Source organism: Entelurus aequoreus, linkage group LG25 (genome assembly GCF_033978785.1).
Source record: "Entelurus aequoreus isolate RoL-2023_Sb linkage group LG25, RoL_Eaeq_v1.1, whole genome shotgun sequence".
In the NCBI taxonomy this organism is placed as follows: domain Eukaryota; kingdom Metazoa; phylum Chordata; class Actinopteri; order Syngnathiformes; family Syngnathidae; genus Entelurus; species Entelurus aequoreus.
In genome coordinates this window covers 34416943-34431087 of record NC_084755.1, presented here as the reverse complement: position 1 = coordinate 34431087, position 14145 = coordinate 34416943, and the positions used below count along the sequence as shown (strand labels likewise).

The window sequence follows — 14145 nt, the reverse complement described above, 5'->3', positions numbered from 1 at the left end:
AATTTAACTTTAGCCTACTACTACAACCATATTATTTACCAGCAACATAAAGTGAAACAGAGGCAGAGGTGTCCTGCCACAGTCAGTAACAAATAAACAGAAAACAGTAGTGGTCAAATACAAATAAGGCAACAAGAGAAGTATCTTACACTTCTCTTTTGTAAAGTAAATCTGAACAGCCTATATGAGCATCTACATCAACTATATGACTTGCCTGAGAAGCTGGACAGGACAAAAAATAAAAAAATTAAATAAATAAAAAAATTAAATAAAAATAAAAAATCTATTTGTGGCGGACGTAATTCTTTCGTGGCGGGCCGCCACAAATAAATGAATGTGTGGGAAACACTGATTAATATTATTCCTTTTGTGGGACAGTCATTTTTACAGGCTTTTTAGCTGCTGCCCCTTTTTATATGAGTCTAAGTAAAGTTGATCCCCAACGGCATTCGCTCCCCTGCATATTCATTGATTTATTTTCTTTGCTTTAAATTGGGAATGGTAAGTGTTTGATGGTGCTCTCTGCAAGGCAAAAAGTACGCCTGTAACTATAAGGACACTGTAAATCTAATTCAAGTAAACAGTTTATATCAATTCTTTTTTATTTCAATTGATATGTCTATTATCTGCTGCGCTGAGCTATCACTGAGGATTAACCCTTATTCACCCTTATTTTTTTATAGGGAGTGGTGACGGCAGCCATCTCACTTATCACTTGTTTGAGCCAGAAGAATCCAGATGAGTTCAAGACCTGTGTTTCCCTGGCAGTGTCTCGACTCAGCAGAGTAAGTCACACTTGAACTGAATGCATTGCATTTACTGTCATGCAGAACATGTTACTAATAACATGCAAGGTTGTTCATGAATCCAGGCACATTTAGATTTGAGCACACATGTTGGAGATGCTGGCCCCTTCCCTGTTGTTTGCCCCATGTACAGTAAATGGCCAAAACAGATTCAATTTAGCCATGCGCCTGAGATTCCCCTATCCGCAAAAAACCTTAAGACGGTATGAAAAATAATTTCATTGAAAGTGATGATGTAGTTTAACCTGCAAAAAACAGCGAGGCACTAACTTTAACCACTGACTCAAAATAATGCTGTAAAGACGGGAAATTAGCCACCAATGCCAGCTTGTAGTCTGTTACCAACAATGCTGTTACTTAGAAGGTACACTACCGTTCAAAAGTTTGGGGTCACCCAAACAATTTTGTGGAATAGCCTTCATTTCTAAGAACAAGAATAGACTGTCGAGTTTCAGATGAAAGTTCTCTTTTTCTGGCCATTTTGAGCATTTAATTGACCCTACAAATGTGATGCTCCAGAAACTCAATCTGCTCAAAGGAAGGTCAGTTTTGTAGCTTCTGTAACGAGCTAAACTGTTTTCAGATGTGTGAACATGATTGCACAAGGGTTTTCTAATCATCAATTAGCCTTCTGAGCCAATGAGCAAACACATTGTACCATTAGAACACTGGAGTGATAGCTGCTGGAAATGGGCCTCTATACACCTATGTAGATATTGCACCAAAAACCAGACATTTGCAGCGAGAATAGTCATTTACCACATTAGCAATGTATAGAGTGTATTTCTTTAAAGTTAAGACTAGTTTAAAGTTATCTTCACTGAAAAGTACAGTGCTTTTCCTTAAAAAATAAGGACATTTCAATGTGACCCCAAACTTTTGAACGGTAGTGTATAAAACGTACGTTGAACCCTGCAGGCCACATCACTACAAAGTTGGTTCATTGCATTTGCGCGTCACATATGATCTGCGCTTTGATCGAATCAAAATGTTTGATGTTGACATGGGGTTGGATAGACTTTATTCAACACACATTCAAGAGATATCTCAAAAGAAGGCGTACACACATTTATCAAGTAATGGTGCTTTTATAGCGATGTGTGTCCAGTTGACAGCAGTTATTACATTAGGAACACCGGCTCTCGCTGCAAATGTGTTTTAAAGTTGACCTGTTCAGCTTAATTGTATGGGAATTTGACGGCTGACTTGCTATTTCCCAGACAGCTGGCATGGTTCGACTCAGGGACAGACACAGTCTATACCTGTCAACATTTAAGTTAAAAATATTGTAAATTTCTCAAGAAAATAGGGATATTTTAAATGAAAATCGACAAGTCATCAACAAGAAAATCCTCTCTCTGAAAACACATTTTCATTTCATTGCACTATTTACAAAGTCTTCTAATTCTGCTAAAGCAGCCATTGTTTTGAACGATATTGTTTTGCACATGACTTGTGCTTCTGATGTGCACATCACTGAGTCTGAGGATAATTGATGTCACATTTGTTTATTAGAACAGTTTCCAGCATCACTTTTAAGTGTCGCCAAAGGATTGAAAGCTTGTAGAAGCGTGCATTTGCCAGCGTGTAGTTGGCATGAGGCACCGCACATTTATACGTTCATTTCACTCTTGATACATCTGAACTTTGCCCTGAAAAAGAGTGTATGTATGACATATATGTGCAACAAGTTAGCGTGAAGAATGCCTAAAAAATAAGAATCCTGATTCAAATGTGAATTATTTTTTTTTATTACCACCCCTATTTCTCTAACATGTAATAATGGTTACTTAGATTGTGTCATCAGCCTCCACCGACCTGCAGGACTACACCTACTACTTTGTTCCAGCACCATGGCTCTCTTGCAAGCTTCTGCGTCTTCTGCAATGCTATCCTCCACCTGAAGATGGAGCTGTAAAGGGTCGTCTGGTGGAGTGTCTAGAAACCATCCTCAACAAGGCCCAGGAACCACCCAAGTCAAAGAAAGTGCAGCATTCTAATGCTAAGAATGCTATCCTTTTTGAGGCTATTTCTCTTATCATCCACTACGACAGGTATGAACTTTATTTTTAGTGCAAGAAAAGACACAGATAACATACATAACCACTACAGGATACAATTTTGTATTTATGTTCAGTGGAACCCATTTATGTCGACAGCCCTCGAACTGACAACCGAAACTTGCTTTAAAATGAATGGGCGTTGATAAAGTTTTTTTTTAACCTACAATCATTTTTTTTCATTTGTGCATATTTTATAAAAAATCTTGTGATTTCATAAATGTTATACTCTTATTTAACTGAGCTGCTGCAGTAATTTCGTTGTATGTCACAAAGCTTTTGTACATGCAAAAATCTTTCTTCCAGTTGCTGTGGAAATATAAAGGTATTATTTTGAAGTTTTTTTTAAACTGAAGGTGCTGTGATTTTTCCAAGAAATTATACCTTTGGACCTCATTTTTTGTAAACAAAAGGAGTCAACCACGTGTGTCGACACCAACTTAAGCAGGCACTTTTTAGTAATAAGAAAAAACTGGACTGTCACTTTTTCAGTTAGTCGACATAGACGGGTTGTCGACATAAATGTGTCCGACTTAAGCAGGTTTCACTGTAACTGTGTTTTGCTGAAATGTTCTTTCCACGGTGTGTTGTCCTGCACAGTGAGCCCAATCTGCTTGTGCGAGCCTGTAATCAGCTGGGCCAGTTCCTGCAGCACAGAGAGACTAACCTGCGCTACCTGGCTCTGGAAAGCATGTGTACATTGGCCAGTTCTGAGTTTTCACATGAAGCAGTCAAGACGCACATTGAGACGGTCATAAATGCCCTAAAGGTGATGCATTGCACTTGGATATAGAATCAAATTACAGTTTAATAGTGTAGCAATAACACTCGGATTTATATCCACACTGTATTTAATCACCCGTTTCCATTTTCCAACAAATCACAACTTGCTTTGAAAACCATACAATACATCTGATACACTACGTGCCTAATATTTCAGTTTGATAGATTTATCTCTACTGTTTGTTTTTTGGTGTCTGCAGACGGAGAGAGATGTTAGTGTTCGACAGAGAGCGGCAGATCTGCTGTATGCCATGTGTGATCGCAGCAATGCCAAGCAGATCGTAGCTGAGATGCTCAGTTACCTTGAGACAGCAGACTACTCCATCAGAGAGGAGATGGTGTGTAAAACCGCTGAAATAAGAATGGGCTATTATCTTTGTAGTTACTGTACACTCAAGTGATAAAACTAAATTAGGTTAGCACTACTGGCACATGAGATTTCTGTTCAGTGCCAAATATTTAAGGCAATTCAACCTGAACAATAGCAATTGAATAGATTGATTTACAAAAACAAATCTGATTTGATTCAAGAATTATGCCAACACAATCTAATGACTGAGCTTTTTGTTGTCATCTAGGTGCTCAAAGTAGCCATACTGGCTGAGAAGTACGCTGTCGATTACTCGTGGTACGTTGACACCATTCTCAACCTCATCCGTATTGCTGGCGACTATGTCAGCGAAGAGGTCTGGTACCGTGTCATCCAGATTGTCATTAACCGCGATGATGTCCAAGGCTATGCTGCTAAGACGGTCTTTGAGGTACGTTACTTTGATTGCAACTTCACACAATACAGGTGGTCCTTTATCACTGTGGCTTACTGTAGCGACCTGGCAGTTGTGTAGCATTAAGAGTTTTGTTATTTCTGACTGCCGTAAACATAACATGTACTGCCTTTGTGTGCTTGGGTGCGCGACGAGTAAGACAGTTGAGTTTGCTGATGTTGTTTTGGTGTGATTGCAGCCGACAGTAGCCTGTTTTTGAGTATGTTGACATGTTTTGTTGTATTTTTAAATTCATCATTGACACTTATCACAAACTTATGTAAAAAATAGGGTTGTCAAAGTTAATGCAATAATTACGAGTAAATGCTAATTTCCTTTTAACTCAGGGGTGTCAAACTAATTTTATGTCAGGAGCTGCATGGAGGAAAATCTATTTCCACGTGAGCCAGACTGGTAAAATCTTGGCATAATAACTTCAAAATAAAGACAACTTCAGATTGTTTTCTTTGTTTTACTTTGGCCAAAAATAGAACAAATATATTGTCTCAGTATATTTACAAAGCCATTAAACTTTAAGCACTTCCGGTTTAGCATTTTCATGTTAGCAGTTCACCATTAAAGATGTGTTTGGAAAAGCAACTAAGTGTTTCCTCAAACCGTCGCATTGGTGACATCCACAACTCCCACAGCACATTCATTTATCATCATTCAAATATTACACATATAAAATATAAACAAAACAATGTTCAAAATGACACCATAGCCGAAATCAAGGTAACATAACTACAAACTTAACCAATGTGAACATGGTAGACTTTAGCATAAAATAAAATGGAACAACCAACCAATGTAGAAACCCATCTTTACAATGGAGTTCAGAGTGCGCATCGTGCTGTCAACCAATTGCAAAAGCTGCACGAAACGCTAACTGCAAAGATGATGGTCAAGTTGAATTAGGTTTTCGCATCTTACCGTTTAATTTTTTCTGTTGAGTGGATCATTTACAAGAAGGTCTTGTGCATCGCTACTGCATCAGTCTGCTTCCAGACGCAACAGGAGCAGGTGATTGCTTGCACCTGCGCTGATTGGAGTAAAGGCAGCCAGGGCGCTTAAAGTTAGCTGACACGTGATCTTTAAACCGTATTATTTGGGACGTGGGTTACACTTAAATTGCTATTGCGACATCCAGTGGACACTTTTAGAACAGAACTTTCTTTTATTAACAAATCGCAGTTCATTTTATATTTAGCAAACTCATCTTGCAGGCTGCGGGCCAGATTAAGCCTGTTTGTGGGCCTGATGCGGCGCGCGGGCCATACTTTTAACTGCACTTTTTTTAATGCGTGCACTGGCCCCAAGCCACAAGCAGGAAGTTGTATTGGACGCTGTCCCTCCTGCCTGCACTGACAGATTTTTTTCTAACGTACAACAAATCGTTTACTGTATACCCTACTTAGAACAGTTGTAAATAGGCCTGTGCATAGCAATTGAAGAGTGTTGACCTTCTGAAAGTGTGTTGTTAATGCATGCACACTGGTGTTTGAGGTGGGGGTGGTGTAAAAGGTGGGATAACAGACATTGAACTGTCAATGCAGACATTAGGGATAGGTAAGGTCACCAAACGGCTGTAGGTTCAAAAATATTTTCAAAATTGTCCTTGTAACTGATTTAAGTGATACATGTGCATACAATATTTTTTTTGGTTGTGTTGTATGCTAATTCAAGAGATGTCAACTTAAGAGGTTTTACTGCACAAGGATGTTCCTGCTGCTTATCAATCAATATTTATTTGTATAGCCCTTAATCATCTTATCATGTCATATAAAATAAGTGGTTCTATCTTTCAGGCCCTGCAGGCCCCTGCCTGTCATGAAAACATGGTGAAGGTTGGAGGATACATTCTTGGAGAATTTGGTAATCTCATTGCTGGTGACCCCCGTTCCAGGTGTCTTTTTTTTTTCTTCTTCTATATTTTTTTTTTAAACCTCAATAGCAGCATAATATTTCTTAAGCAGCACTAAGAGTAACTTGTTGTGTTTTCTAGCCCCTTGGTCCAGTTCAACCTCCTTCACTCTAAGTTCCATTTGTGCTCCGTCCCGACTCGTGCTCTGCTGCTGTCGGCCTACATCAAATTCATCAACTTGTTCCCAGAGACCAAGACTACAATCCAGGAGGTTCTGCGCTGCGACAGCCAGATTCGTAACTCTGATGTAGAACTGCAGCAGCGTGCTGTGGAGTATTTGAAGCTCTCTTCTATTGCCAGCACCGATGTCTTGGTTAGTTCTTGTTGGATGGAATTTTGTTTAATATTGTAAATGGGGAGAGAAAAAAAACAACCCAGCCGTAAAGTTGCAATGAGCATCATAAAAGCTACTGGGTAACTATTCAACTAAAAGATTCAGTTTGATCTAAAGACTGAGGGTGTCAAAAGGGGTCGAATACATAGCAATTGAAGATTGCGAGGCCAGATTGATCCATTTTCTGCTTTAAAGATGCTAAAACCAATCCAATGGATCAATACATGCTAATATATCTGAACAGAACATCAAAATCTACGCTTTGTGTTTTTGGAGACAAAGCAAATTTGTGTAATATTTAGTAAGATATAGTATTTTTAATTAAGTTAATTATATGCAGGGGGACAATTAAAAGAGTGGAGGGGTCGAAACACCCCTACACAAAAACATTTACTTCAAGTCCGGTCTAGGAATGATACCAGACCGGCACCTGAGTTCAGTTCAAAACTTGGAAGGGACTTATATTTTTGCAGAACATTTCTAAAAACATTTTAGCGCTGTCATATCTTTGAATGGCTCTTTTGCAGTAAGCAAGCTCTTAAAAACAGCAAAGCGCCCTTGTTGTATAGAGGAACTTGGACCAGTGTAGACACATTGCTTGTGTTTGAATTAAGGAAGAGCCATTTGGGGAAGTAAGACTTATAAGGTGTTGTTAACCTCTTAAAAGCCAGTATCCATTGCAGGACATTTGTATTTTGGACAACAGGGCCTTTTTATTTCAGAAACTTGTAACTGACATGAAATAGACAAAGAAATGTCACATGTTCTCAAAATAAGAATATTAGTCCAGCACCTTGATTCTCAGATTTTTGACAGATATGACCTCTAGAGCCTCTAGTTGAATAGCCCTACCATTATATTTACTTACTGTTTTCTGGTTCACTTTTGTGCATTTGTGCAACCTATCTATAGCGACCTTTTTCAAGTCAACATTCTATTAATTTTCCTGTTCTTTTAGGCCACCGTTTTGGAGGAAATGCCTCCTTTCCCCGAGAGAGAATCTTCAATCTTGGCTAAGCTGAAGAAGAAGAAGGGTCCTGGTGCAGTGTCCGTGACAGACCTTGAAGACAACAAACGGGAAGGCGGGGAGCTGAATGGTGGCGGTGAACGGGGCCCCGACACAACAGCAATGGCTTCCTCCAATGCTGTAAGCAGACTTTCTGCGGCCTACTTGGAGTTGCACTCACACACGCAGACCAGTACACACAATCCGGCATTCGTTCCTCCAATTGTCAGATCTCTTTTGTCTGCTTTACATTGTAAATAATTTGTTGAAGTTGTTTGATGGTGAACATCTGCGGGGGAAAAAATAGTGCTGCAGTTATGAATCCAGCAGCTGTCATTGTCTCACAAGTCAATCAAATCAATCAAATATTAATATCAGTTGACTGTGAGGTTGATAGTCCTATCAGATTCATCTCTGACTATTTTAAGACAGCCCTAATTCACTTCATGTTTAAGTACAATCTAAAACATTCTTTTACTTGTGGCGGCCCGTCACAAATATATATTGACCGTCACAATTAAGAGTCAGCGCTACTTGTTACACTCATAAACATATTGTATATATTATCCCACTATATTGTAGCGGGGCTGTCTGAATGCAGGATGTCAATGTTGGATGCAGGACGGTACCTCTGCTTCAACACTCCTCATAGGCACCTGATCCGTCAAAACGAGGACAAGGGATCAGTGTTGCCAACTTAGCGGCTTTATTTAGTCATTAGTGAGTGTTCAGACCCTCTAGATTGTCTCTTTCAAAAAGCAAATGTCAAATATAGTGACATTTTTAGGTCTTAAAGGATACCTATTATGCCAAACTAACAATTATTCCCTATTGGTAACTGTTTTTGTGTATTTGGAATCTACATGAGTCCTGAACATTTGATATCAAAACCATGGTGGCATTGCGGAGATATTTTCAAAACAATCTTGCCTTCCTTCATACTTGCTCCAAACGAGCCGTTTAGAATCTGCCCCATTCGCGATGTTTCTCCCATTGGTGACGTCAGCGGATATCTTCATAGATAGTAGAGCTTTGCGAGAGTCTGCCAGTTGTAGTCCAACTAGTTGTTTTTTCTCCTTTGAAGGGCCCTTGAAATGTAACCTCTACAAATAGCAAGTGTCTGTCTTTCTAACATCTTACTGGAATAAGTGGTTTAAGTGTACCTTTTCTTCCAGTCCACCCCATCACCATCAGCAGACCTCCTCGGCATTCGTTCTGGACCTCCTGTTGGCACGGCTCCAACCAGCGTCGGTAGCCTACTGGTGGATGTCTTCTCTGAAGCAGGGCCCGCTGCACCTTCTGCTGCAGTGAATGACGATGGTTTCCTAAGGTAAAAAGTCAACCGAATGAGCAAATGTAGACTCCATTGTGGCCTCTCAGACAAAGTCCACTATGAACAGCTGTAGAGCCTTTTGAATATTGTGTGTGTGGTTTCAAGCCTAATTGTGTTGTTGGTTAGCTAGTTACAAAAAGTTACATTACCTCCTCTGTGTATATTTTAAGTAACCCAATTCATGGATCTGTGTTTATTGGCCATGTTTCAAGTTCCCTTTTGTGTAGACATCCTCAAATTTAAAATGAATGTAGAAAGTGGGAACTTAATTGCTGAACATCTTTAAAGGTCATTTTAAACCGAGCCTCTCAAAAAGGGTTTTGGACCATAAGGGGGATCATAGATTCTGTCACATTGTTGTCCTCAAACTGTTTTTTGGTGTCATATGTTTGTCCAGTAAGACTGCTTTTTTAACTATTGTAATTGTGAATTATGTGTGATGGTTGACTTGACATGCTGTTCTTTGCTCTATCTTTGTCTAATATAGAGGGACCTGTCAACCTGGAGAAAAGTGCATTTAGATATTAGTCAGATTTAAAAAAAATAAAAAATATATATATATCCCTTCCAATTCTTAAAAGTTATGTTCTATTTTATAGTGATGTCAATGAATGCTTGTATGGATAGATGGACATGTCAATCTTGCCAAAGGAAGATAATAGGAATAAGGGTGTCAAAAAAAAATTAGATTTTTGAATTAATCGTAATTTTTATTAGGAACGCTTCCTTAAAAGCCTACTGAAATGCGATTTTCTTATTCAAACGGGGATAGCAGGTCCATTCTATGTTTCATACTTGATCATTTCGCGACATTGCCATATTTTTTGCTGAAAGGATTTAGTAGAGAACATCGACGATAAAGTTCGCAACTTTTGGTCGCTGATAAAAAAGCCTTGCCTGTACCGGAAGTAGCGTGACGTCACAGGTTGTGGAGCTCCTCACATCTGCACATTGTTTACAATCATGGCCACCAGCAGCGAGAGCGATTCGGACCGAGAAAGCGACGATTTCCCCATTAATTTGAGCAAGGATGAAAGATTCGTGGATGAGGAAAGTGAGAGTGAAGGACTAGAGGGCAGTGAAAGCGATTCAGATAGGGAAGATGCTGTGAGAGGCGGGTGGGACCTGATATTCAGCTGGGAATGACTAAAACAGTAAATAAACACAAGACATACATATACTCTATTAGCCACAACACAACCAGGCTCATATTTAATATGCCACAAATTAATCCCGCATAACAAACACCTCCCCCGTCCCGCCCATATAACCCGCCAATACAAATCAAACACTCGCACAACACACTCAATCCCACAGCCCAAAGTACCGTTCACCTCCGCAAAGTTCATACAGCACATATATTTCCCCAAAGTCCCCAAAGTTACGTACGTGACATGCACATAGCGGCACGCACGTACGGGCAAGCGATCAAATGTTTGGAAGCCGCAGCTGCGTACTCACGGTACCGCGTATCTAACTCAAAGTCCTCCTGGTAAGAGTCTCTGTTGTCCCAGTTCTCCACAGGCCAATGGTAAAGCTTGACTGTCATCTTTCGGGAATGTAAACAATGAAACACCGGCTACGTGTTTGTGTTGCTGCAGCCGGCCGCTAATACACCGCTTCCCACCTACAGCTTTCTTCTTTGCTGTCTCCATTGTTCATTAAACAAATTGCAAAAGATTCACCAACACAGATGTCCAGAATACTGTGGAATTTTGCGATGAAAACAGACGACTTAATAGCTGGCCACAATGGTGTCCCAAAATGTCCTCTACAATCCGTGATGTCACGCGCAAACGTCATCCTACCGAGACGTTTTCAGCAGGATATTTCGCGGGAAATTTAAAATTGCACTTTACTAATCTAACCCGGCCGTATTGGCATGTGTTGCAATGTTAAGATTTCATCATTGATATATAAACTATCAGACTGTGTGGTCGCTAGTAGTGGGTTTCAGTAGGCCTTTAATTATTACAAAAAATCAAAAATCGATTGAAAAATGTTTTATTTTTATATTTTTTAAATCTGTCCTGCCCATATCTGTTGTACATATTTACTTTAGAAGTGTTGGATACTTACCTTGCCTGATTTGTATTTGACTTTATTGGATGTTTTAGTAGATTTTTTTTTTTTAAACAAAACCAGTTTTATTTTAAGTAAAATAGAAATTGATTATAGCTGTTTGTGTATTTTATGGAGGAATTTAGTTATTTATAGAACAGGCACCCATTGTTATTAAAAAGTGTTGATTTTGAATCGATAATAGTTTTGAATTGAGAATCGGTTCTGAATCGAATCAAACCGCGTGGCGCCCAAAGATTCACAGCCCTAAAAGGAATCATGTCCTTGTTTCTACAAACTAGCAAAGGATAATTTGAATGGCACAAGATCCTCAAAATGTGTAATGTTTTGCATCCATGTGAATCCAATGAAGATGTACATGTTTTGCCTTTTTAGCTGATTTCTCTATGTCCACAAGAGAGCTAGTGAGGAACACTTTTAAATTTAGAGTTTTTGTGGTGGTCACATTTAAACAAACAGCAGATGGGGAAAAAGTGGATACACTTGTGTTAAAAATTAGACTATACATTAAAACTTTTAGAATACATTTCGAAAGTTCAGATGCATGTACGGGGGGTGGTTGTCATTTTGAAATGTGACATTTCCCTCTCGCTTCACATTTCAAGAGGACATTTTTGATTTGAACGTTTTGGGGCAAGGTTTTTCATACTTTTGTGTAGGGGTTTTATGGTACGATTTAATCACAGTTTAGTATGTACCTCCATTTAAAGGTCATGATTTTGTTCATTTTTGGTCCAGTAAGATTGCAAAATGTTTAACTTAGTTGTTTATATCAAACCCCGCTGCTGACCTTCTGCCGCTAAATTAAACTCTGTGGTGCAGATCCCGTCACTCGGAAGGGTTTTGGGTGCCTCGAATGTGTGTGAACTAGTCCTTTGTGTCGTGTAATGTATATTATTTAACACACGCCAAACAGTGTATCCAAAATGCCGTACTGAATGTTGTCAGCAGATTATTAAATTGTTTTTATAAGAGTCTTAGTGAGAGTTAGTGTGGACTACTCCTTGGTTGGCAGGTCTACTTTACTTGTCTGTTCATTTGAACTTACTGTGTATGTGACTCTTTGGTCTTTTTCTCTCCTTTCCTTTTCTCTATTTTCCTGCGTGCTTGTGTGTGTCTGTGTGCGCGTCTGTCCTCCGACCTATACCATGATTGGACATTGACAGAGATCTGGAACAGCCCACCGAGACCTCTGACTCCCTATTGGTGGAGGGTTCTGGTGACTCGGAGTAAGGGCCTTGTAGTAAACTATAGACATTAGCTAGAAAAGCACTATTATGGCACCTTCAAACTGCCATAATGTCATTGATATCGTAGAATGTTGTTCATGTATGTTTCTGTTAATAGGTAGCTTGCTGACACATTCACTTTAGATTTGCATCAAAAATCCAGAATTTGTCAAGATTTAATTCAATCAATCAATCAATCAATCAAAGTTTATTTATATAGCCCTTAATCACAAGTGTCTCAAAGGGCTATTCACCGGGTAGGAACATTTTATCAGTAAGTGACATATTAGTGCAATGTAACATAAGTTATGTGGTTGCAGTGCAGATTTTTACATACAGTAGCAAAAGTAAGATGTAATTAAAAACTAAAAATGAGTGACAAATAATACAGATTGCAGATCTTAACACCCATATTGCACACTGAGTGAAATGCCAACACAAAGTAGCACACAATAAATAGTAAAGTACAAGGAAAATGATAATATGATTTTAACTTTTTTTTTTTTTACCAAAAAAGAACTGAAAGGTGTGGTGTGCAAATGTATTCATCCCCCTTTACTCCAAATGCCTTAAAGGTTGCCTAATAATTGTCAAATGTTGATGCAATGTAATAATTAGTCTACAGTAGTCTAATAATTTTAGCATAAATCAGCTGGTTTGATGGCCACAGAGGTTTGTTTGGATAATATTGGGGAGCAAACACAAGTACATGGAACACACCACCCAGGTCAGAGATAATGTTGTGGAACATTTTAAAGCAGAGTTAGTAGTGGAGCACAAAAAAATCGATTCACATCCGAATCCCGGTTCTTATTCACCCCAATTCTAAATCTATGAATAATTTTAAAAAAATCGATTATAAGAATCCAAATGAAAAAATATGTTTTTAGGCCATCTCCATGTGCAACCGGAATGAGCTTTTCTAACCTGTAACCTGTTTTGAAAAAGTACCATTATAATTATTATACCAAATAATATCTTGCGAGAATCGGTTTGAATCGAGAATCAATTTTGAATTGAATTGTCACCCCAGGAATTGGAATTGGATCCAATTGTTAGGTGCCCAGAGATTCACACCCCTAAGGGTTAGGTTATAAAAAAGATTTGTCTTATCTTGACACGGTCGTCCACCTAAACACACGAACAAAGAGATCGAAGAGCAGAGCTGCAACTAAAAGGCTACTCGGGGTTAAAATGCAGAGACCCACAGCCCAGGTGGAGGAAACTGCACTACACAAATCTTGCCTTGATGGAACAGTGGCAAGAGGAAAGCTTATAGTTGAATGAAAACCAGAAACCAAGTTTTCTTGAGCAAGAACAGGAAAGATAGTAAGAGTTGATAAAAGATGACTAGCCAAATACAGTGCAATCTTGAAAGAACACTTTTTGGAGTCTGCAAAGGACTTGAGGCTGGGGCGGTGGTTTGCCTTCTAGCAGGATAATGACCTGCAATAGAATGGTTTAAAAGGAAACATATGCATGTGTTAGAATGGCCCAGTCAAAGTCCAGCCCTAAATCCAATAGAGAATATGTGGCAATGTCTGAAAACTGCTGTTTGTTTTAAAAACACTAGCTGTTTTTGCACAAATGTCAGCCTCAATGTGCATAGCAGGTATATATTAACCCCAAAAGACTTGCAGCTGTAATTGCAGCAAAAGGCGATACCACAAATGATTGAATTATTGGGGCTAATTACTTTAGTACATCACAGTTTTTTGTCTTTTTTTTTTGTAAAAAAAAAACAATTTACAAAATCATATGTATCACTACTTACACTTCACAATTGTGTGCCACTTTGTGTTAGTCTTTCACATAAAATCCCAA

At 38.9% G+C, this 14145-nt stretch overlaps 1 protein-coding gene across 6 annotated transcripts in view; it reads left to right on the top strand.

Annotated features, from left to right (window-relative positions):
* Nucleotides 1-14145, top strand: part of ap2a1 (adaptor related protein complex 2 subunit alpha 1) — a 56365-nt gene that overhangs the window by 24075 nt on the left and 18145 nt on the right. For 3 of the 6 annotated variants that reach the window (XM_062036573.1, XM_062036570.1, XM_062036569.1), the window contains 10 exons: nucleotides 684-785; nucleotides 2601-2860; nucleotides 3467-3635; nucleotides 3850-3987; nucleotides 4228-4410; nucleotides 6222-6319; nucleotides 6419-6650; nucleotides 7630-7818; nucleotides 8853-9007; nucleotides 12259-12321. In XM_062036573.1, the coding sequence (XP_061892557.1) occupies nucleotides 684-785; nucleotides 2601-2860; nucleotides 3467-3635; nucleotides 3850-3987; nucleotides 4228-4410; nucleotides 6222-6319; nucleotides 6419-6650; nucleotides 7630-7818; nucleotides 8853-9007; nucleotides 12259-12321 (1589 nt within the window). The remainder of the gene's footprint in view (nucleotides 1-683; nucleotides 786-2600; nucleotides 2861-3466; nucleotides 3636-3849; nucleotides 3988-4227; nucleotides 4411-6221; nucleotides 6320-6418; nucleotides 6651-7629; nucleotides 7819-8852; nucleotides 9008-12258; nucleotides 12322-14145) is intronic. The other 3 variants (XM_062036574.1, XM_062036572.1, XM_062036571.1) reach the window with 1 other exon arrangement.